The sequence below is a fragment of the Prosopis cineraria genome, unplaced genomic scaffold (assembly GCF_029017545.1).
Source record: "Prosopis cineraria cultivar Desert tree isolate PC_DT_omini unplaced genomic scaffold, ASM2901754v1 PC4, whole genome shotgun sequence".
In the NCBI taxonomy this organism is placed as follows: Eukaryota; Viridiplantae; Streptophyta; class Magnoliopsida; order Fabales; family Fabaceae; genus Prosopis; species Prosopis cineraria.
This window is the reverse complement of record NW_026555335.1, coordinates 33,685,238-33,711,288: the sequence shown is the minus strand read 5'-3', so window position 1 is coordinate 33,711,288 and position 26,051 is coordinate 33,685,238. Positions and strand designations below refer to the sequence as shown.

Genomic DNA, 26,051 nt, shown 5'->3' with positions numbered 1-26,051 from the left:
GAAATACAAGGTAAATCTCAATTCATAAGTCCAGTCAATTATTAATGTCCCTAATCACACTTGGGGAAAAAAATACTTCATTAGTATAGTGATAATTGATATTGTAATGTTCATTTGTGAATGTTTGTATAAAATTCAAGATTAACTCCTTCAAGAGTTGGATTATTGCTATTTTTAATATGAAAAGGCCTAGAGCAGTCAATAAACTTTAGTTGGAACGAAATATAAGAGTTCTTCTCTCAATCTTTAAATAATAAAAATCAACGCAATGGACATCTTGCTTACAATTTTATAATTTTTTTTCAACAAGATCATAAAATAAATTATCATGAATACAGATTTACTACAATAATTATTACATCTATCTAACAAGGGATCCTCTTTTTAATGCAGATGAAAGAGGAGGTACATTTCTATTATCTAAAGTATATAAATAATTTAGTAAGTGCATAATAACAAGGTTCATTGTTAAAATATGTAAAATATAAACAAATAAATACTAAATCTTGTTTAACTTCCTCAAAATGAGAGCCACACCTTGATAATTTGAAACCTTTAAAACACTCATAGTACATGTAAATCGATGTAGATACATATTTGTAGTATTGAAAATAGAAATCAAAACTAAGATTTTAAAATTTTTTTAATTCAATAATAAGAGTTTAATGAAAGCATTTCTCTAGAAAACCAATTTCTTCAGGTGAGCCAACATAGCACGAGACATCTATCATATTCATGGGCACATTGTCCATATAGGAAAATCACCAAGTAAGCGGAGCGTGCCATGAATAACAAGCACGGCTTGAATGTTATGAATAACAAATGTGAGCATATAGTTCACAAGAATATGCAACAAATCTGATACAATTTAAAGTCATGAATATTAAGCATAGACACATAATCTGTGAGGATAAAATAATATATCTGGTGTAGCTTGAAGCCACGAAAACATGCGTGATCGTTCACAACAAACATGTGTGCTTTGGTGCCCCTACAAATATTCATAGAAATAAACTTTTCAACATATGAACCTTTTTATTTTAAAAGAATATAAATAGCATTCATAAACCATTTTTCAAACTTTCTTCTATAGGCTCATCTATGCTTATAAAAATTTCTTTCAGTAATAAAAAGATTCTCATCACTATAAAAGTACTTGCCAAAATCTCAATGTCAATTATGCATCAAATACTTGCTAAATCTTGCTTTTAAATTTGTATACAAATACTTGCTAAAAGCTCTTTTAGCACAATGAGGCCGTCTTTAGAATGGAGATTAAATAACACTTAATTTAAAATAAAATCAAGGCTTTCCTGACATTACAGAAACTAAATTACAAACTTTGTATGAGACCAATATCATAATCAAGTGAAATTTGAGGACTAAAATAGTAGTTCAACCAAATCAATAATTAACAACCTTGAAAGCTTTAAATTTGGGTCCAAGCTAAGACATATAACTATCAACATGGTGTCCAGTGTTTCTCCACTAAACTATGAGACACTTTTAGACTTCTAGTGACTCAAATGCTAACTTTCAAACAAGAAAAATAAATCAAGCATATTCTGAAAAAATAGCAGGGAACACATAAGATCTTATTGACAATCATAAACCTTAAAAATCAAATTTCTTCTCATGTTGGTCATTCTCTTCATATTTGGCAAACCCACTTTCAAAAGATTACTTTCCTACAAGTACTACTAAAAGCTATCTAAACATGAAGTAGAGGAGTATTTGCCAAAATATTAACTGTTGAATCACTATTAGAGAATATGGTTCTGCTACTCATTAGCTTTCAAAAAATGAAAAATTTTGGATATTTTTTGTTTTTTTTCCTCTCTTTAGCCTTCAGTTAGTATATCTTTATAAATATTTGTTGTACGTGCAAGTTATCTACACTTTCCATTCTACTGTGAAATCTTTTTAGTAATTAATTTTTTTAATAAAATAGACAAGTAAAAAAATCAGATGGATCATTTATTCAACCTTAATAAAGTTCATTTGTTTAGGGAATTAGAAGCCACAGCAACATCATGTAATCAATAATAATGCATATATACTAAATAACAATCCATCAAGCATGAAAGATTCTTTTGAGTAACCAACCAAAGCTTTTCACCACACGATATGTGTGTATATAAATTCATATGTATATTCAAGTAATACCTATATCTTTTTGAGTCTCAATATAAAAATTGAACAAACTGCATTCCAATTTTAGTCCTTAATACAACCAACATATTTGATTGCCCCATTCCAATAAAATTCCTCTTCTACATGTTTTAACAAACATCTTATATGTGTTACTTACTAAACCATTCAGTCAAAGTTCTCAAGCTTAAAATTCCTTGCCCAACAATCTCCAAACATCAATATTTAAAATTTATCAAGAAACAATTTAAGTCCAAGAAAAATTCAAATCCACATCTATTTTTTTCAAACATCAACCAGGCAATAATCCAAGTCGCAAAACTCACACAAAAGATGCAAGAGAGAGATGATGAAGCTTGAACTCACCAAGGAGCAAAGGAGGTAATGGATTGAAGGATTTGAAATATTCAAACTCCAAATCTTATGAAAGGTCACAAATAAAGTTTCTACTAGACCACTAATCTTTTTGTTATATATATTCCAAAACTTATAAAAATACACACAAAATACCTTATCATAAATATTAATTAATTTTTTTCAAAATTCCTGGGATATTGCAATCATTATTACTAACAGGTTATTAATTTGATTGCTTGAGACAATAGCTCAAACAATGATAAATCCCATTGAAGATGTCAAGCACTCCCTCCTGTTTGTATTTTAGAATACCTTATAGAAGGTCTCTTTGGTCTTTAATATAAGGCAATTGATAAAGTATTAATTATATTTTTCAAATATTACTCTTACTTCAATTTATTGGCCATGAGAGGGAGTATAATGTAAATGTGAATTTTTTTATTTAAATAGGGATAAAATTAATGGTTTATTATGTTTTTAGACAAGGTTAATAACCACATTTCCTTAGTTCCAACAAAGTAATGAGAGATGCCTTAAATAATTTGTTAGGGAATAAAACAATTTTTGTTGGTGAATTAAAAAATATAATTATTTAAAATTTTATTGTTATAATTATTTATTTATAGTTTTTATACAATTTTATTTTATATATTATAGAAATTATTATTTTTTGAAAAATTATCAAGGCAGTATTTAATTATTCTATTAATTTTACCATATGTTTGATTACAAGAATGGGGAAAGTGAAAGATTTCAATAAGTTTGATTTTAAAAAATATAAAGCAACGTTGTTTAAAATTTTTAATTAATGTTACTTACCTTTTTATTTAACATTTTATCAATATTAAAAATGTTCAATTGTGCTTATCATTTTTTTCATAAATCCTACTGATTAAAATATTCTTTTCTCTTCATTCCCCTAAACTGAGAGTTAGGATTCTCATGCATTGCACAATATAAAATCTAGTTATTAAGATGTGAAATTTATAATAATTAATCAAGCCATCTCTTAAGATTTGTTTTCTTGTAACTAGCCTATGTGTTATCTTTGTTTAAGGGTATGTTTGAGAGTATATGATGAAATGGAAAGGAACAATCATTAATGGAATGAAATATAATGGAGTGGGATGGAGTGGGATGGAATGGAACATTTGATTGTATGAAAGTTTCATTAAAAGAATAAATAATTTTATTTAATTATTATTTAAGAATAGTCATAAAATTAATAGATTTGAATAAAATATAATTATACTTTTTAATTTTAAGGTAAGGGGGTGAAAGAGTGAGAGAGAGTGAAAAAAATAAGTGTAATTTTATAAAAATGGTATTTATATCATATCATTCCATTTTTAGGAGTAAAAAAAAAAATGAGTTTAGGATGGCAAGAGATGACTTGAAAGGCAACCCCAAACTATTCCATTCTTTTTTAAAATTTTCTTTCAAACAATAGCATAAGGCTTCTAGCCATCTCATCTCATTCCATTCCATCTTCCAAAAAAAAAAAAAAAAAAACCCAAACATTACCTAAAGTTGTGTGCTCCTCACATAAAGTGAAAATATTATTATTCAACTGGTTGTTAGCAGTTAAGTTCTCGTGATGCTCTTTTCATCACTTTATATGTTAGATATAGAATACACTTGTGAAAATGCAGGTTTAACATTTGTGCCTATCATAGGTCAATAGTAGTATATGTGCCACTTGTTGAGAAGATTGAGTAATTTTAATAGTATCGACTGAACTTTTAACTAATCTCATTACTAGAATTGTATGAATTAATTAAAGATAAGGAAAAATATAATCATCAGTCCTTATAGTTTGATTAAATTTTACTTTTAGTCTCTATAGTTTTTTTTTTCAGCATTTTTCATTCTTATAATTTCAGCAAGATTGAGTGACATATATTATTTAGGTATCTATGGTTTCAATGTTTTCAATCCCTATAAAAACTGAAAATACTAAAAAAAATTATAAGGATTAAAAGCAAAATTCGATAAAATTAAAATAACTAATGATTATGTTTTCTCTAAAAATAATTAACATCTAAATTATAACCAAGGATGTTGGTAAAATTGTTACCTATTCATTCAATAGTGACGAGCCCATTAAAAGGGATGTTTTGTTGTTCATTTTAAACTTTTATTTTATTCTATACAAGCTTACTAAATGACAATAATTTTTCCATTTATCTTTCGTCTTCTAGAACAAATAGTTTAGAATAAGAAAAAACATTGAAGGTTAATCTCAAACTTTGTTGGAATGGCAAGTTGCTTAAAATTAATATTTACTCTAACTCTCAAAACTGTTATACTCATTCAATATGACTTTTTTGAGAACCAACCTTTTGCTGAAACTATCAAAAAAAATTAGGGAACTCACTATGAGATTGGATAATCACTTTTAACTACATGCTTAGAGAAGCAAATAATGTGCTTACTAGTAGGCACATAAAGCTTCTAATAATTATTTAGATATTAAGATTTTACAGGGTGCTTAAACCTTTTGTATTCTAATATAATTTAATTGCCTTTACTTTTGCACGCACTTTTCACAGATTTGTATTTAAAAAAAATAAGGCGGAAGAGAGGTGATGAATGCTAAACTAATATATTGAAATGAAATGATATGCAACAGAACTTATGATATGTCATTAAAAAACATATTTCATTTCATTTATAAATTAAAACAAGATAATACCCATTTCTGTTGGGTTTGTCATTGAGCATTAATTGAAGATTTACATTACCAACTCTTCAACTTGTGCCCACCATCGCCACAAGCTAAGGTTGTAGTGTTACATAACAAAACCAAAATAAAGGGCAAAAAAAAAAAAAAAAAACAATGGATATACAGAAAGTGAGATCAGATCATGTAGATTTCATTCGTCTTGGCCAGTCCATTAAGAGAACTCAAACTCAATTTCATTCAGCAACGCGAGCCACTTCTGCATTTAAGCGATCCAGCTGCTGCTGTAATAGAACTAACGAGTGACGAAGATTTTGCAGACAAACTCGAAGCTCGAGCATAGCTCGAAGACGATCCTTTCCCAGACGGCGTGAAAAACGCACCGTTTAGCATCAAATCCCCTGAAGACCTCCAGTTCCAGTTCTTCCACACATTCTCAGGCGAATTCTCCCTCTTAGTCACCTGAACAAGCCAAACTCTCAAACCATTAGATAATATTGTGAATGAATGTTCAGAATCAGAATCCTTTCAGTCATTTTAGTTTTCTCTAACCTCTTTGATAGTTCCGTCATTAGGAGCGAGAAATCTATTTCCTTGACTATAGATAGTTGGATTAGCACTCCCACCTATAGCATACATCTGCCACTGAGTGTAATCATTGTTTACCACATGGAAATATCCATGTCTGCATCTGCAAAACATACAAAACTTGGTTTAATGAATCCACCAACATGAAATAGATTCAAACCTTGATTCTGTCGAAAAAATGAGAAAAAGTTGTTACCTTGGCATTCTCTGGACTAACCCTTTACCGAAATGGTTGAAGGCAATGGTGACTTGCATGTTCTTGTCCCGCTCGAAGTTGTCACTGTGACCCAGAAGCATGACCTTGTCATGGCGAGTCATGTAATTGTTTGAGATTGTGATCGCTGTGGATCCATAAATGGCGTCGATGAGTCCGTCTTTGCAATTCCATAAAGAACAATGGTCAACCCAGATATGGCTTCCTCCGAAAATGGAAACTCCGTCACCGTCCGACACCGTCCTCCACCCGTAATGTGTCGGAGAATCTCTGACATAAGCATTACCTCCTGGTTTACAGTCATGAATGTTGATTCCGTGGATTATAACGTTGGTGACGAACTGGATTGTGATGCAAGGACCACCTGCGATGTGAACATCCACTCCTCTGCCATCGATGGTTTTGAATGAGTTCATGATAAGCTCTTGTTTGAGCTTGATCACCATGCTTTTCTTGAAGATGATCCACAAGGGCTTGTCCTGTATGACGCCGTATCTGAGAGTTCCTGGCTTAGGATTCACAGGGTGGTCGCCGGGATCGGTGACGACGTAGAATTTGCCGTCTCTGCCTCCGATGGCATTCTTGCCGAATCCGATGGCGCAATCTGCGAGACGCTTTCTATTCTTTGCCCAGTCGGAGTCGCACCTCCAACAATCATCAATGGGGTTTCCTGTTCCACAAGATAGAAACCCCAAGTTTCTTCTCGACGCATTGATGCTCCTGCAATAAAAACAGAGTTATGAAACAGAGATTGATGGCATGAACATGAGTAATATCAGAAAATCAAAGGTAGGTTTGTGTGGTGATTTCTGAGACATACTTGTGGACTCGTTCGACGACTAATTCTGGATCTTGAAGTGGGGAAGAGAAAACGGAGCAAGGAGCGACAAGAAGAAGAAGAAATGTGAATGAGAATGGAATGGCCATGTCTGTGTAGAGAGAGAGAGAGAGAAAGATTGTGAGATTTTGTGAAGAGAGATGAAAGACAATGTGAGGTTTATATAGTGGAAATAAGAGGAAGATAGCCTGGTTATAAAATGTTGGTGACAGTGGATAATTATTCTTTATTTAATAAAATAGTTGTTTTTGTTTAGTGTAAAGTAGTCTGGTTCATGATTAGGCTGGGTAAACCTAATATTACTCGAATTACATTGTTCTTTTATCATTAGAGAATACGCATTCGACTTACTTGATTCTTCGAGCCTAATTAATTAATAATAGGTATGTATAGGATTGTATGAATTCTTTGGGAGAGCATGAAATATGGGATAGAATAATAAAAAGTTGAATTATGAACTCACATGCTGTGTGTATAACTAACTAACTATACGCATTTGTTTACTTGAAGATAGCGTTGACTATTGCTTAGTCAAAATGTTACAAAGTCGTAATTCTAACTTCTAATTAGTTGTTTGGGATTGAAGAAAACGGCCATTAATAACCGTACGTTGTACTGGTACGTTTGGTGTTGGAGCAACTGCCAAGCAAGGTAATTAGGCAAACGAGGTTGCTTTTGGTCCTCCTCCTTTGCTAATAGATGCCCCATCGTCTATCGAGTGTATTTTAACTAGTAATTTAAGATAATATTTTAATTTTTCAGTAAAACGAATGAGTTTTTATTGGAAAAAAGTCTGCTTGGAAACTACGAATTTGAAGATGTGGATACTATCATAGAAATTAGTTGATTAATTTTTACATTTTTCATTTCTTTTCTTTTCACCTGTCTCTTTTGTTGAGATTTTCTAATCTTATTGTATCTGGATCTCAAATAAGACAAGATACAAGACTAAGATTAATATCATTCTCTTTTTAGGATGGGACATGAGGGCAATCCCAATTTGTCTTGTCCTATGCACTCCCTTAAGTGGTAAGCTTAGTATTAAAAATTGGTTTAATATGATCGATTGAACTAATAAATCATTAAACTAATTACTATTTTAATCAGTTCAATAAAATATTTTTTATAATTATTTTAATCACAATTTAATTATGATTTTAATTATTAATATTTGAACAAGTACATTAACCACTATATTTTTCAATACACAGGCTTGAAGGTGTCTAAAATATATTTTTCAAAAAAATAATTTACCTACTACTACTCCACATTCATGGAAAATATTTAGTTAGAATTAGTACTTTTTTAGGATTATTTTTATTCAAAATATATCAATAAAGTTTCATGGAAAAATTATGCCTTATATTTGATAATAAAGAATCTTTTCATACTATGCCTTATAAGACAACTTTAGAAATATTTTATTTTTTCAAAATATAAGAAAATTCAAGATAAAATTAAGATTTCATTAATAATGCTTTTTAAATATTACCCTTCAAGTAGAAAGAAAATTAAAATAATATTATAACATACTTACTTCATCCCTATATATAAAGTGTTTTTAACTAAATTCTACATACTCATAAAAATTTGTTATTCAGTTGAAATCACATTAAAGCACAATAATTTTTAATTTTGCTCTTAATAATATCAATTAATATCATGATGACCAAGTAATATCTCTTTCTGTTTTTAAGATAAGATTAAAAATATTTAATTACTCAAAAATATCATAACACCCTTTATATTTAGGGACAAAATAAATTTCTAAAAATACCCTATATATAATGATAGAAGGAGTAATAATTAAGTATGTAGAAGCATTTTGGAAAGTTTATAGTTTTATTTAAAAATATAAATTTGTAAAGTGTCATTATTAAGCTTTATTGCTATACATAATTTTGCTCTAAGTTACCTTATAATTTGGGATAGAAGGATTATGATGCCTTATACTTCATCTGTTAAAAAATATAAGGTATTTTTAACTAAATCTCACATTCAATAATGCAGTTATTTGTCTTCAAATTAACCCTATCTTTTTATAGTTATCCATATTTAATAAAATGTTTCACCATAAAATAATTTATTTAATAGGGACATTTTTAGAAAAAAGACAATAATTATATTTAGAAAAGCTAAAAATATTTTATATTTTTTAACACCCAAGCCCTCAAACAAAATTTTATATTTTTTAATGAATGGAGTATTTAATAGTATACATGCATACATATTAAACAGATTCTTAGTGTAACTAACCTTTAACTAATTTAACGAGAAAAAAATAGTCACATTGTTAAAATTATGTAAAATTACTTTGATTTTTATGTTTACCTCTAATGATTAATATATAATAACATTTGAAATAAATTTGTAAAATGCATCAAATAATGGTTTGACGAAAAACACATGGGATAACCGCCAACTGCGTGAGAGTAACTGAAATGTGGTGACGTGGAATGCAGGCTGTCGCTGACTTTTCTGGTTCCGTTTTCGTTCACACTTCGCAATGTTGTCTTTTTTTTTAAAAAAAAAAATTCTCTTTTCCAATTTTTAATTATTAGTGCATATTTGTTATTACTTATTACAGATTATTAATTTATTATTACAATTTTGTAAAGTCCGTCCTCTCGCCTCGTAAAGCTCCACATGTGATGTCCGTACGATCCGCTAATTTACCGACGTGGACGACTTTAAGTTTCATGAAAATGCATGTTCTGCCCCATGTGCCCTTTTTTGTTCACTTTTATTCAGATAAACAATTATTGGTATAAAAATATTAAATAGAGTAATGAAAAAATTTACCAGTTTTGATGGTTCATGGCCCATTCTTGATCATGTTTGGTCGCGAATTTACCTTTTTGTTTGGGTAAAGTAATGAAGTGGGATCTAGTTAATTATTTCCTTTATGTGTACGTAAAGTAAAATGATAAGTGAGATGAGCATAGCAATTGAATCAAATGCTTCTTTAAATATTTTAGTTATCATTCATATATGAGAGCCAAACTTTTAGACATCTTGAAAGGATTAAGTATTTGTTGGGTTGAAAAAATGGATAAGGTTTATGTTTATTCTGACCTTATAAAAGTTCCCACATTAATACATAACAAGTTCTTTACAAATCACCCTCTAATTGCAACTATCAATAAAATTAAAGATCTTGTTATGAAAGATTGGACGATCACCTTCTATTACATTCATAGAGAAACCAACAAATGCACAGATTGATTGGCACATCAGGCTTCTATCGACAATCTTAATGATGTTCACATTTTTGACACTCAACCACTTGGATGTAAAAATCTTTTGCATGCTGACATGATTCAACTAGAACCAAGAATAAGAGTTGGGCCCTGATTAAATAAAGGGTCGGGTTTTAAAAATTAATTTTTTTTAAAGTAACTAGAATTGAGAGCTTAACCCTGATAAGCCTTATAAAAAAGCGCTCAAATTTGGGCGGCCTTTCAAACTCTGTTATATTGTTATAAATTTTTTTTCAGTGGAACACGTGTTTGAAGTGAAGGACTTGCTTGCCTAAAACCTTGATCCTGCATGCAATATATTATTATTTATTTTAATTTATTTTAAAATTAATTTAATATAATTTAATAAATATTAGTATACAGTATAACATTTTTAATATTTTTTTTATTTTTCTATAATTATTACATTTGTGCATTTACAAAAATGAACTATTTTTTAACCAAGATTTGAATTTTTTTACTAAACTTGTAAATGTGCATTGTTTAATTTCTAAAAAATTATAAGAATTTTTATTTTTATTTTTAAAATTTTAGAATATTTTAATTAATTTATTGTGCTTAATTTTATTTTAAATTTTTAAATTTTTTCAGAATAGGGCTTACGGGCATGGCCCTAAACCTTTCAAATAAGGGTTGAGCCTCAAAAAAGTGATGAATAATGAAAAATTAGATTTAAGGACTCAGGTCCATAAGGGTCGAGCCTGCTCATTTTTCCAGCTCTAGACACAACATGTCATCTAACACAGTGTCTCCATTGCTTTTATTAAAAAAAAAAGTAAAATGATAAGTTCTAATTTTTGTATTAGGACAAATTAATTATTTAGTTCTCATAATTTCAACTCATTTATAATTCAATCCTTAAACTTTAACTCATTATAACTCAATTTTTAAAACTTTGACTCAATTATAATTTAATTTTTAAACTTTAACTCAGTGAAACTTAGTCACTATAGTTTAAACTATTTAAAATATTAATCCCTATATTTTAAAAAATAAAATTAGAAAGATTAAATCTTAATAATCTTTATTAAATTAAAAGTTTTAATAATTTTAAATTAGTCCCTAAATGTTAACATAATTTTAATTTTTAGAATTTTATTTTCAAGATATAATGACTAATATTTTAAATAGTTAAAAATAAGGACTACTTTCTTTATCCCTATATATAAAAGGTCTTCTAAAACCTTTTTCTCTCAAAATATAAGATATTTTCAGCATACTTTTTAATAAATGGACCATTATACCCTCATTCCATTGGAAAAAAAAAGATAAATACTCTTATTAATTTACTTTGAAAAAAGAGATTTATTTTTTATTTACAATAATTAGTGGCAACATTGTAATGTTGTTGTGCTTTTAAGAAGATAATCAACTTTTATTGATTTACATGATTTGATTAAAAATATTTTATATATAAGGACAGAAGGAGTAAGTTACAACAAGTCAAAATTTAAGGATTGAATTATAACTAAATTAAAAATCTAAAAAATAAATAATTAATTTTTCCTTTATATTATCAAGTAACATAATGCTTGCCATGTTGTTGTTGATGAATTAGTACCATTTTTTGATAGATAAAAAAATTAATTATCAAATTTTAATATGTGATGTTCTTAAAAAAGAGAACTTCTAAGAATTTATCCATTTTCGTTGACAATGCTAAAAGTGTTTAGATATATTTTAACAAAAATATAATTTTGATTTCTAAAATTGATTATAGAAAATACCTTTTGTGATTTAATTGATCATGTTTTTTTTTCAATTGGATAGAAACTTGTTTATTAAAAGTTAATTTGTCAAAAGTCGAGTTGTCAAAAAATTGTTTATATTTGGATATAGCTTTTTTTTAATTAGATTGATATATTAAAAGTTGTTTAGATCTCAATTATACTTTCAAAACAACAAATACCCAAACAATATTTTCGTTCACATGGTATGCTAAAAATTCTTTTAAAATGAAATATATATATATATATATATATCCAAATACTGCCTTTAAATCATATATGCCAAAATCAAATCTCATTGGCTTTCAAATATAAGTAAATTTTAACCAGCTTATATATATTTTTAAAAAGTTAATTAATCCTAATAAGTATATTTAAAATTAAAATTTTTGAACTAAAATACCCGTGTAATTAATAATTACTTTTTCTCTAACTATCTATTTATGAGGAGTAATTTAAAAGAAAATAATAAATATTTTTAAAAATTTATAATTTTACTTCTAAATAATTGAAGCATATTGTTAGTTTCTTTTATGATAAAAAACCGTAAACCAATTTAATCCAAATTTACTCTTATCTAAGGCTAATTGTTTGGGTTTTTTTTTTTGGGGCGGGGGGGGGGGATCAATCATGGGCACCACCATTAAGGTCGCCAAAAGAAAGAGAACGCGAGGGGTGAATGCCCTGTTGGCGTATTGTTTGAGCCAATCATTTCTGCGGAGAATATTATTCCCACGCCCGTATTAATTCTTTTTTAAAAAAATTAATCTTTTAATTTTTATAATTTTTGATTTATTTATAATTTAATTTTTAAATTTTAATTCTTACACCTCAATCTCTAATACTTTAACTATTTAAATATTAGTCTCTATATTTTAAAAATAAAATTATAAAAATTAAAATTGTGTTAAAATTTACTAAAATTTTAAATTTTTTTAATTTTTAATTTTTAAAATATAGAATCACTATTTAAATAGTTATAATTATAAGGATTGAGTTGAAAGAGGTAAAATTTAAAAACTGAATTATAGTGTTGTTAAAACTATAAATATTGACTTACAACAACTCAAAATTTAAAAATTAAATTATAATTAAGTTAAAATTATAAGAATTAAATTATTAATTTTTTTTTCTTGTGTTTTTTTTTTTGGCCAACAATGCCCATATTAATTGAATGCCCACTTGTTTTAACATTTAAGCGTCATAAGATCGCGTTTCGTACAATTCATCATTAGCGTCATCATTGTATAGTTACTAAGGAGTTTTTAATTGGTTGCCCGTGAATGATGCTGGTTTTAGTAAAATATTGTGTTGTGGAACATAAATTCCCATCAATTAGTAACTGAATTATAGGAGATGATCATGAAACTGGGTTCAATTAATTGATTAATTAATCGAGTACGTTAATGGTACGTTGACATTAATGTCACGCTTCCCTGTTGACGTAGTATTGGGGTGTGTGTGTGCGCGCGCGCGTGTTTGCATAACAAGGGAAGGAATCGAATAAGAATGATGAGGCACAAGCCCCAGATTCTCACTAATCATTTGCAAATCGGGCCATCCTTTATCTCATTGTTTACATGTATTCTTTTAGTGGAAGCAATCATGATTAAAATATAATTAAATATTAAATGTGAACACATTTCTCTATGAAAATTTGCAATTTGTTCATTACATTATGAGGAATTAGTTCATTTTATTAGATTCGATTCTTGTTGATAAATCTAGCCTTTCTTTCAACACAAATATTTATTCCCGTATGCTCCCTTTATCCCTCATGTCCATATAAGTTGAGGTAGAACCGATAATTCAGGCCAAACTAGATGGACTAACTTGAACCCATCCCAAAAATGTTAAGGTTGAGCGTAATTTATATGACCCTTTCTAAAAATGTGTGATACTTTAAGCATAATTTGAATAAGCCCGACTCAAATTAATCGCCTAAGCCTAATAATTCTGTGTATAGGAATTGTCAACTCTATATGTATGTAAATAAGGTAATTCAGGCCAAGGCCAATGGACTAGCTTAAACTAGCTCAAAATACGTTAGGGTTGTACTTGACTATACAAACTTTTTTTTAAAAAAGATGGGATATTTTAAACCTAATCTGAATAAGCTTAATGTAAAATCAGCTTATTTAAATACCGTAATTATTAACTTTGAAGTAATCAAGGGTTTAATCCTAGTAAGAATTACTAAGTTTTCACAACTTACAAATGAAGAAAACAATTTTAAACAATTACAATGGGATCTCAAGAAACCACTTTTAAATACTCCCATTTGCATGTAACATGTTCAAAATTAGAGCATTAAAACCTTTGCGGAAGCCTGGAATTCACATAAGAATCAAATCATTTGGTTAAAAACTCAAAGTTGTGAATTATGCAAAAAATAACATGTGCCTTGCAACTAAGTGCCTTTATATTGTGGCTCATAAGCCTCTGTGTTATATGCTACAGCGCAATGCATGATTTTTTATAATAAACTTCTGCTCTCATATGATAGCATTGAGAGTGAACTTTTGATGTGTCTCAAATTTTCGTTTGATGTTCGATTGAGGTAATTTCGGTATGTATAAAAAACCTTCTCTAAGTTCTAGCTAATAGCATAAGTTTTACACTCAAATTCATTTTCTATAAAGAGTTGGACAATCAAACTCATTTTCATTACTTTTTCACAAAACTCACCACAAGGGTGCCCAAACTCACAAGTGCTAAAAGCCTACACCAACCATCTAATCACACTTAATAAACCCTATAGGACTCGTGCAATGCACCACACTCAACTAAATACACATGTAACACAAATTCACCACCCAACTTCAAATTTCATAAAACATAAAGGGGAGGAAATCTTTGCACCAATCATTATTTTTTCAAAACATCTCAAAATACACATGACACTACTTGCACAAGTGTTTGAGCCCTATACAAGATTTACAACTATAACTTCCTAACCCAGGGCACAAAATACACAAATTGTACACAAATATAATGCAAGTAGCGTGAAAATGGATGAATAAGTCCTAGTTGGCAATTCAGCAATATAAATACATATAAACAAAGCAAAGAGACATACAAATAGGATTTACACCAGAATCCTAAGCCTCAATATGCTTTCCCTGATCTGGATTCAATAAGTTATGCCCTGAAAATATTGAAGATTGAGAGATAAGGACAACCACTCAGTAATCAAGTTTTACCTAATTTATACAGTTGCATATCAATTAAAAATTGAGGCAATTGGTAATAAACACACAAATAATGCACATATGACAATTATAGCCATAGTTCACAACAATAACAACTATATCACTAGGCATAAAATACATCATCATCATCATATTTACAATAATACACATCATGGGGTTGTAGTACCCCTAACACATGCTGGACCACAATAATAACAGCCATATGGTCAGAGCTAAATGCATGATCATATACCAGCCTTATATCCTCATGTTATCTCTAACATGAAATTGATGGCTATTAAGTAGCTACTTTCATCACGAATTAACCCAGCCTTCTTCTTGTAAGGAGCTACTGGATTAGGGTTAATTCACTTACTTGTGTATCACAATTTTTCCTAATATTAATCACTAGGGGTGTTGTACCCCTAATCTAGTCTCCTCATGAACTGATGCAAACTAGTTAAGTTTGAGTCTCATATAAAAAAAGTGGGATAGTCCTGAATCAATCATGGGACAAAAGCTACTTCTCAATTCTAACAATCGGTGCTAAGGAAAGCTCTAGATTCTAACGGTCACTGTCAATATCACGTAGATTTACCAAACTATTCCTCTCTCTAGATGAACTCCTATAAATGATCATGCTATGCAAATTGTGACACATATTATGCTCTTGTGACAAAATTCACAATCATATATCATATTCATATCGATTACTAACTCCCAATCCACTCCACATCATGCATATCGCATATAGTATATTTTCGCAATATCACGTCGTCAATTATCACCACTAAACACAAATATGCCTCATATATAAAGTTCTTCATTTTCTAAAGTAATTTCATATATCATAGAACATATTGCCAAAAATTTCACCAGTAACTTTCTAAGCATCAAACAAGTTCAGATCATCAATTTCAACAATTATCAAATTAACATACAACTATCCAAATTAGATTTTCTCTCGTTATCTCAAACCTTTAAAAGATCAAAGGTTTACTTTTCACAATACTAACTTTCAAAGCTTTTGTCCAGGCTCGAATGGTGCCAAATCAGTAATCTACAATCATTCCACAAGGTCATTGATCAATATCATCTTATGAGTAAATTTCTCAACAATTAACTCCACATTCTCATTCCACCAACACCCTATATTCACTACCCATTATACTCAATGGGTTTATTAAGGTCCCTTGACTTACATTATTACTAGTGAATTATTAAATCATCATAAATGAGCATCAAATACTCCCAACATCATTTATTTCAAAATTCAAATATTAATAGCTCCTAACTACTAACCACTCACAAAACCATTAATGTTAGGTTTAAATTCCTTTAAACAACTCTCATTATATTCATTTTAACTAATAGGTTCGAACCCATAGCTCTTATGGATTGAAAATCAATCTCTCAAGTCAAACTCTAACTTTACTCCTCATAAATATGGTAGATAAGGAAAGAGAAAAGCATAAACTATTTACCTTGGGTGTTGGAAAGCTTTTAAATATCCTCAATGGGCTCCAAGATCATGCCCTAGCATAGCATTATGCATGTCTTTCATTTTCTCACCTTCTTCTCTTTGATTTCACAAGCAAACACAAACTGATTTTTAGATTTTTTTTTATTGTGCATTGTGGCATACGTAGTCTTCTGCCATGGTGCGTGGCACAAAGAGCACCAATCATGATAATTTGCCTCTGTGTGCTACGACGAATCAACCATTTCCCGTGACATATGACATAAAGAACTTTTCTTTACTTTTTCTTTCACTTTTGATGTCTAAATGGCCCGACTTCACTTTGGACCCATATTTATAGCTAAAATCATAATTAAATACACTAATTAGACCCTTATTTGGCCACACACCTCATCAATTCACTAATAACCCATATTAAGCTTAATTAATTGGGTTTAGAAATCTAAATGTTACACCCAGCCTGCTAGAATCACCAGCTCTAGCTTGAGGTGGCCAATTTATTTTTGTTCTACTTCTAATCACTTTATTGAAATCAAGAAGAGATTAAATTATTGATATTTGTTTGGGAAAAAATTTCAGCCTATCTTAATTAACTTTTTAAAAATAGTTTTTCTTTCATATATATAAGCTTTTATCCTATTTATAGATAATTGTAAAATGGTAAAATTGAAAGAAAGTAATTAATGATATAAACTTGTTCTTTGGCAAGATGTCTTATAGAAAGGATTATCAATTTCTTCTACAAAATAACTTGCAACCTTTTGTTGCTGATCTGCAAATGTTATAATAATAATATCATCTCTTTTCTTGATTAAATAAAGTTTAGGTAATATTATATTTCACGAGTCATGATTCAAAAAATATTTATAAAGGTATTTAATAACAACGAAATTCAAATTTATGCATACTACATATATTATGGATCAAAATTTGATGTTTAATAATTATTGCGATCAAATATAAACTATTTAAATTAGATTTAGATTGTCTGTATTGATATTTTTAAATGATAGATTTGTTTTTTTAAAAGGTGATAGTTAAAAATTATATTTAGTTTAGATTTGGAATACATTAAAATAAAAATAATTTAAATATAAACTATTTAATTTAAATATAAATGGTCCATATTCATGATGAGCATGGAACCAGATTCGGAGGGAATATCGCTTACCACTCATTTATATCTTATTTCACTACTTATCACATGAATCAATCAATCATTCTCTGAAAATCTCAAATTGAAATTAATTAATAATCACAATGATGGTATTGGCACTTGTGATGATTTGAAATAGTCATGTGGTGTAGAGAGATGTATATATAACTGCAAGTGTGAAATGAAAACACCTTAATGGGAGAGAAATGATCGTGTAGGTCACAAGAGTTTTTGTCAAAGGCCTGCATGTGATTGCATTGTTATAAATTCTTTTTGAATAAAAAAATAAGAAGAAAAAGAAAAATTGGATAAGGAATAATTCATACTTGGCATGACTCTTGTCATCAACATCCCATGTGTCCAGCTACTATCTTTGTTATACTTTCAATCTATTTTTTATGTTCTTTTGAGTCTGTTCTTTATTAGCAATCATCCGTATCTAATCTTTTTTCTATTGATAGATTCAAACTTTCCAGGAACATAAATAATGGTAGGGTACCCCCATTAATTAATTATAATTTTACTCTTAAAAATAGTGTTTTTTTTTTTCTCAGGAGGTTTTAGGCTTTTCAATGATTTTCTGCTAGAAAGATGATGGCTTTTGTAATGATGGGCTCACTGAATATGGATAGTGATGAAAAGTGAATCATAATGCATGGCTCAATGAGAGCACAACTTTGAAAAGAAAGGCAATTATGAAAGCTTGTAAGTACTGTGAGTAATCACATTATTAACAGTAACCTATTGGGGACAATGACAATTGGCTCCCAAATAATTGAATTAACAATATTTATAAATATTAATTTAAATAATTATTGATAAAAATTCTTGTTACAATTTAAATTTATTTTTATATTTAAATATTTATTTATAATTAAAATTTTTGAATTTATAATTATTTATATAGATATTTATAACTTATTTTTCAAAAAAAAATTATTAAGGACTTCACTATTATTAATTTAATATTTTAAAATTTGATTGTCATACTGCCAACCTATAGCCTATATCCATCAGACATTCATGATATAGTTATGTTATTATGTGGCTTTTGTAAAGTGTTTGAGATATATTTTTGTGTAGATTAGGAAAAGTTGTTACTCTAGTGGTTTAATGTTATACTAGTACACTTTTTTCTAAAATATTACATTAAAAATATAATATATTTTGGGTTTTACAAGGATGTACTTAAAAATGTTTTTTAATTAAGATAACCCACTCCCTTTATATCATAATATAAGTCATTTTTTTAAAAAAGATGTTTTGTCCAAAATATATAACATTGGTTAGGGGTTATATTTTTTTTTCAATTACACTTTTATTTTATTGAGTAATTAATAAATATATTTTAAATAAGTTAAATATTATATTTATTATAGTGAAGGGCACAATAGGAAAAATGTGAAAAATTTTAGAAAAGTAAGATTTTAACAATTTTTTAAGACAATGTAATTTAGTTAATAATGACTTTTGTAATTTTAAATGTCATTAACTAATTTATTAAAAATTGTAAATTAGTTAAGCATGTCTTATAATACTAATTAAATGGAGTAAGTATGTTGCTTTATTTGTTAAAAGGCATCCCAATTTTTCAGCTATACCCTTATTAATTAAATGGATATAAATACCAGGGTTAATGAATAAATAGGACCCTGAATTATTACTCGAGAATCATCATGGACCTTGAACTCTTAAAATATATAAAATAAATCTTAAACTTTTAAATTTATAGCAAAATAAATCCTGACCGTTAACTTTTTAAACACTATTACTGTCCACGCAGGTACTGTAACAGTCAGAGTTAAATTCTTAGAAAAATAAACCCTGAACAGTATCTGTGTAGACAGTAACAGTATTAAAAAAGTTAACGATCAGGGTTTATTTTGCATGTTTTAAGAGTTCAGGGTCTAAAAAAATTTTTAAGCAAGAGTTCAGAATCCTATTTACTCATTAATCCTAAATATTATTATAAAAAATATAACCAAAAAAAAACAGGAGAGGGATACTTTGTTATTTGTGCGAAGTCATTATGTTTTCTCAAGTTTCAAGAATACTAAAAATGGAGCAACGTTTCATATTTTTTTACAACGCATTTTATAATTAATTAGGACCATTTTTTATGGAACAACGTTTCATATTTTTTTACAAAGCATCTTATAAAAAAGATCAAAGGGATCGAGAAGTGAGATTTCTATGGTTGGAGTGAATAACTTTATAGAGACAAGGATTTGTTTAGAATGAAAAGAAAACATGAAAGAGCGAAAATTATGTAAAAAGTAAAATGAAAAAAGACATTTTACACATTTATTTTCTCCCAAGTTTTCCTAAGAGAGGGAGGAAAAACTGAAAAAGAAAATATTTTATGCTAAGAAGGAAAAATGTCTATTTCTTATGTTTTTTCTCTTAATTTTCTCTCATCTTTATATTTTTCTATTCCAAAAGGAGGCTACAAGAACAAAGACATGTTCTTTAGCTATGAACCGCTCTTTCAATTTTCAATTTTTTAAGCATTATATAAATTTTGTCATTTTCTAACCTTTTAAAATTATACAATTTTTATATCATATAAGCTTTCTAATATTGGTGCTCCTGAGAATTAAACAAATGCTGGTTAGTTATCATGTTGTGTAGTTTATAACCATGGTTCTTGATTTGAACAGTTCCATGTTGTGTAGTTTCTTAGCTTTTTACGCAAGCTTGAAGCTTGTGTGAATTACAGAACTAGGATAGATAACTAGATGATGATGTGTGTGCGGTGGCCCATAAATCTTGCAAATAGATAGAAATTAAAGCAAATTTGTGGTTAATGATTGGACCACGTGACGGCCAATTCCAGTAATTTTATTGCTTCACATTTTAATTAACATCGTCTTCTTCTTAATTATTCATTTTTATCCGACAAAGGGAAGCTTTAAAATTGAGTTATGATGGATTAATGCTTCAAACTTACCCTTAATTAACACAAAATTAGTTCATGAACATGAATACCATCCTCCCATGCCTTGCGCTTGCATGAAACATTCTGGATCTGGATACTCTTGAGTGCATTTAAGTGAATTTTTAATTAAGTTTAAATAGAAAGAAAGGGGAATGACAAATAAAACCCATTAAAATAAGCAAATGGCAAAAGAGTTCTATACAATTCGGTGATTAGTCTGAAGTTTGTTGGGACTTATTTGACATAACATTTTTTTTTTTTACAAAATTATATTTTTGACTCTTTGTAAAATAACAGAAGGCATAATTGCCAAAACATAAATTGAACTTGTTAATAAAAAGTGGATAGAGTTGCGTGTATTGACACATCTTAAATTGAATTTGAATATTTTATATACCCTTTCTCAATACATCTTTTTATACTCAATCTTATCTACTCATTTGATTATTCATTTAATTTAATGATGATATATTTATTATCATCACTTAAATGCTTTTAAAAACAAGACCATAATACTTCTTTGTGGTAGTAATTAAATGAATAATTCATTCAATTTAATGTCACAATTAACCATCTTAATTATATTGTTAAATCAAATGAATAACTAAATGGATGGATGAGACCAAATATGTAGAGAGATATTGAAATGGAGAGAGAGAGAGAATACGGAAAGGATATAAATCCATGTTGAATCTAATATAGAACAAGTCTACATTTAAAAATGGAAGAGAAGATAATATCTATGGTCTTGGAGTCTTGAATTAATCTCACTTTGGGTCTACTCCAAATTAAAACATCATTCTTTTGGAAATATTCAAATAGCTCACCATGATAGCTAACTTGGTTTTGAAGGGTAACAAGTGTGGTAATTCTTGTTTTATATCATGTAAATGCCCTTCTTATTATATGTTACATATAATTCCTCATATGCCATCATGTAAGTACTCTTGAAATCATGTTAATTTATCTTCGTATTGGACCATGGCCCAATGAACGTGGCATGATCATCCCTTGGTGTGAATGTATGTGATTTATCAACCTACTGGATCATTTACACCTATATGGGCCTTGCGCAATAGGTGTCGTGGCTTGTGATATGCCAACTCACTTTACAATTCACCTCCAAACTAATAAAGTTGAGTCTAATAGAATGTGTTAGTCTCTTACAACTTGATGAATCAATATTTAAATCTTGTTGAAAAATATGCTTATATTTAATATCCGATAGTATTTCAAACAAGGTTACTTCCACAATAGGAGGATCCCTATAAGAAACCCAAAAAAAAAAAAAACCAACTTGACTACGAGAAGTGATCTAGGCTAATCAAGTTCAAGGTTACAATGGGGAAGGGAAATTAAACCATGATCCATATGCCTAGCTACTATATATAATACCCTTGGTTGGTTCATGACGGGTGAGTAGTGAGTTTATCATATATTTAATTATGATATGCACAGTCGTAGGAAACTGAAAAGCTTGTTGGGCCTTCTTTAAGTGAGGGCTAGTTGTGGTTTCATAGTTCTCTTAGTATCTTGCAGACATGTATGCCACATGAATATTCATGCTTTTTTTTTAATTTTTATTTTTTGATATGCTTATTTAATTAAGTTAGGTTTGAGCATTGCTAGATCTAATTGGGGGTAGCTCTCTCAAAAAAGTTTTATGCATTAAAACGAACTTGAATCCAAGACTTTATGTTTAAGCTGTTATAATCACTTTTGCTAAAATCAACACCTGTTAGTTCCAAGCTGCTACCAACAGTATATTGATAATTCTGATAATCATCATTGATGGGGAGATTGACACAGTTTCATATTGTCTTCCATTAGTTTATGCTCTTAAAAAGGAAAGACTCTATCCATAATGGGAGTGCTCAGCCAATCTAGAAAACACATTGTGAGAGAAATCCAATAAAATTGTACTGGTTCAATCAAATAAAACCTCATTTTTTAGTGATTTTAATTTGTAAATAGAATACCTCTTTAATATTTTACTTTTTTTTTCTTTCTCATCATCAATTTATATTTATAACTACCTGAATGGTATATTTTCATTGAATAAAATATGGATAATATAGTGCATTAGGTCCGTCCAAGAATTTCTCCACATTGTAAATCTTGGTTAATCACTAAGCAAATGTTGCTTTAATTGGATCCCAAAAAGCCAAAACCAGACGTACATTTTATATCGCACATTTTGCGAATTGGACTAATATGCCCCCATCCCTTTTGCCCCCATCCCTACTGGTTCCTCTTGGGGATCATTTGCAAGGTGTCTCTATTCATTTTCATTTCTCATCTCAATCATAAAATTAATTCCAACACTTCAAATTTAGTATTTTACAAAATAATTTAGTTTTAGTTTCCTTTGTTGAAATGCTAAATTGTTTGGATCAAGTTTAGCATTTTTAATTTCTTTATTTGTTTTTTCCCATAATTTCACACTTTAATAATAAATTTATAAAATATTAAATCTAATAAATTGTTCAAATATGATTTTTAATGATTGATATGAGAAGTGAAGTGAGAAAAAAAGGAGAGAATTTCCATCCAAAACATGCTCAAAATTGTTTTGATGCAAGGGATGAAAGATCACAAGTTATAAATTATACAATTCTTACATGGTAAATAAAGCCTCTTCCAATATATTTTCATATTTTACATTGATATTGATATAATCGGCGATTGATATGATATATTTGTGGTTTAAGAGCTATTTAAGTATAGTGGATTTATGGAATTTGTTTTCCTCTTCTGTTTCAATTTTTTCCATTAAGTATTAGATTTTATTTAATCATTTCCCTTGTTGTAAATATTAGTTTTTAGATGTGTTTGGTTGTTTTTAGGGTGTTTCTAGTTGTTTATTTAGTGCATGCTTGATACAAGAAAAATTATTTTTAAAAAGGAAATAAAAAATTGTAATTATTTTTAAAAAGGAAATAAAAAATTGTACTTAGAAAGAAAAAAGAATTGTAACATCTCTCATTTTCTTTCTAAAAAATATTTTTCTATCTACTAAACATTACATTAACGTTTTTGTAATTTTAGGTGACTCTGAGTATTGCACGGATGAAGCTTGATAAAGGAAATTAAATAGGAAAAATGTAGCTTAAAAAGGTCATCTAACACGTCAATAATCCACCATGTAAATTTAAAAAAAAAAACAGAGAAGGAAATTTGCATCATCAATATTTTGAAGATACATACCAATTATTCAATTCTTTCTCCTCTCTTCTTTGTCTCCATAGATTTCTTTATTTGTTCAGAGGCTAGATTAATTTGGATATAGAACTTCTATGAACAATATATATTGTTGGGTTAGGTTGTGTTTTCATCAATTAAACTTAATCATTTGGACATTGGATGTTTGAATCTCTGTTTCTTTGCATTTGGGGGATTCGGGTTTGTCTTTGAAAAGAAAATTTGGACCTATGATCATTAACATAGGTTTAGATTTTCATCTAACTCTCAATTAAGGAGTGAAATAATGCAAAGAAACATAGATTGAAACATCCAATCTTATCATTTCACTCCTCAAATAATTTTTTTCACTCTCTTATTAATAAAATGTATTTTTGAAAGTTTGTAAAAAAAAAATTAAAATTGTATACTATATTTAATGAATTTCATTGATTTGTGTAGTTTTATTGAAATGTCTTATAAATTAAGATGAAGGATCTATTTTTTTTTTTTTGATAGAATGGAAATAAACCAAAGAAACAAAACAAACTAATATTCCCTTGTAAACTATATTTAATAAACATCATTGATTTGTGTAATTTTACCAAGAAAATTCCCTATAAATTGGGGGAAAATGTCTTAAAAACTATATTTAAGTGAACTTCATTGATTTGTATAATTTTATTAAAAAATTCATTATAAATTGTGACGGAGGGTGTAGTTAAATTTTTGATAATATGAAAATAAGCCAAAGAAACAAAACAAACGAAGTATTCCCTTCATTTATTATAAGATATTTTTAACTAAATTATAGTCTCAATGAATTAGGTAATTATTTTTAAAATTATAAATTTTTTACATATTTACCCTTATATAATATAGTATCTCAATTAAAAAATCTTAATAATTACACCCCTAATTAATGATATTTTTCAAAAAAATTTATTAATTATACATTAAAAAATTCAAAATGACTTATATTTTTAACATGATATTTTAAAAAATACTTCTTATAATATTGATGGGAGGGAGTAGTTCCAGCCTCCCTTAGGAAATTTATGCCAACCCACAGCTTGTGTGACAGAATGCTTCACCCAATGTAATTATAACCCAATCTCAATTAACTTAATTAATTCTTTAGCCAATGCACTAGGATGCATTAATTTAATTGAGAATTAGATGAAAGTTTAATTGGAATAATCATCATTAATAAATCCTTATTTTTTAAAAAACATACTCCATCCATCTCAAATTATAAGACATTTTAGATAAAATCTTACATACCAATAAATCTCATTAAATATACCTAACAACTTTATCTTTCCAAAATAAAAATATAAATTTTTAAAAATACCCATAATTTAATATATTAAAAAGAGAATGGATGAAAATTAATTATAGAGAGAGAAAAGAGTAAAATTAAAATTGGCACATTTAATGAAAACTTAATTTACTCAAAATGTCTTATACTTTAAAACAAAAAAAATTTTCAAAAGTATCTTATAGTTTAAAATGAATGGAGTATTATATTTTAGAATTTTAAATTATCTTCAAAAATATAAGGGAAGATAGTTAATGTAACTAATAAATTATCTCAATTAACGATGTCCATTTAGCTAAAGTAATTGAGTAAGAAGGGAATTAGTTGTTTTAGATCACTCTTGACCATTGGAATTTATCTTAAAGAAGCCTCATCATTTTGCAACTTAATTCATGACTTGTACCTACATTTTCCTCATATTTTTATTTTCCTCATCATTGCTTAATCACTATTAAATTCAACTCCTCATGGAACCATATTCAATTCACTTTTATACTAATTGATTCAGTCCGTACGCTTGCAAATTTTTTGGTTAGTTTTTAGCCATCACAAGTGATTTAATAAGTTAAGTTTTTGTAAGCCATTGATATGGCTTACAAAAAAGAAAAGAAAATGGGAAGGAAGAAAGAAAGACGTTCCATCTCTAGATAATATGGTTCATGCCATGATGTGCTTGCAAGATTCAGCTAAAGACCAAAACTGGGAAGGAAGATTGGTAAGAAAACTTCAAAATAGAAATCGAAGTTGATGTTTATAAACAAGATATTAAAATGATGCAAACTAAGATAATATTTTATAAACACCCCAGAAAGATGGGGGAGAACCCCAACTAAAACAAATCACAAAGCATCAAATGTGCAATTTTGATGCTTGCCTACCCCTTATATACCTGTTGAATTTCTTTTCTTTTTTTTTTAATTGTTATTTTCTTCATCAAATACATGACTAAAAAGTCCAAACCAGAAAG

At 28.5% G+C, this 26,051-nt stretch overlaps 1 protein-coding gene across 1 annotated transcript; it reads right to left on the bottom strand.

The window, feature by feature from the left end:
* Window positions 1-5,151: 5,151 nt before the first annotated feature.
* LOC129309311 (probable pectate lyase 5) lies at window positions 5,152-6,944 on the bottom strand. The gene is made up of 4 exons (XM_054950842.1): window positions 6,814-6,944; window positions 5,976-6,713; window positions 5,744-5,882; window positions 5,152-5,653 (listed from the first exon to the last, which is right to left on the bottom strand). Exons 1-4 carry the CDS (start codon window positions 6,918-6,920, stop codon window positions 5,432-5,434), a joined length of 1,206 nt encoding a protein of 401 aa, XP_054806817.1. The 5' UTR covers window positions 6,921-6,944; the 3' UTR covers window positions 5,152-5,431.
* Between the last annotated feature and the right edge of the window lie 19,107 nt (window positions 6,945-26,051).

Bases quoted from the DNA above. Each gene is read 5' to 3' on its own strand.
- LOC129309311 (XM_054950842.1), bottom strand. From the start codon at position 6,920: ATGGCCATTCCATTCTCATTCACATTTCTTCTTCTTCTTGTCGCTCCT. The intron at 5,883-5,975 runs GTAACAACTTTT...TATGTTTTGCAG, and splicing joins TTAGTCCAGAGAATGCCAAG to ATGCAGACATGGATATTTCC. The intron at 5,654-5,743 runs GTTAGAGAAAAC...TGGCTTGTTCAG, and splicing joins ATGACGGAACTATCAAAGAG to GTGACTAAGAGGGAGAATTC.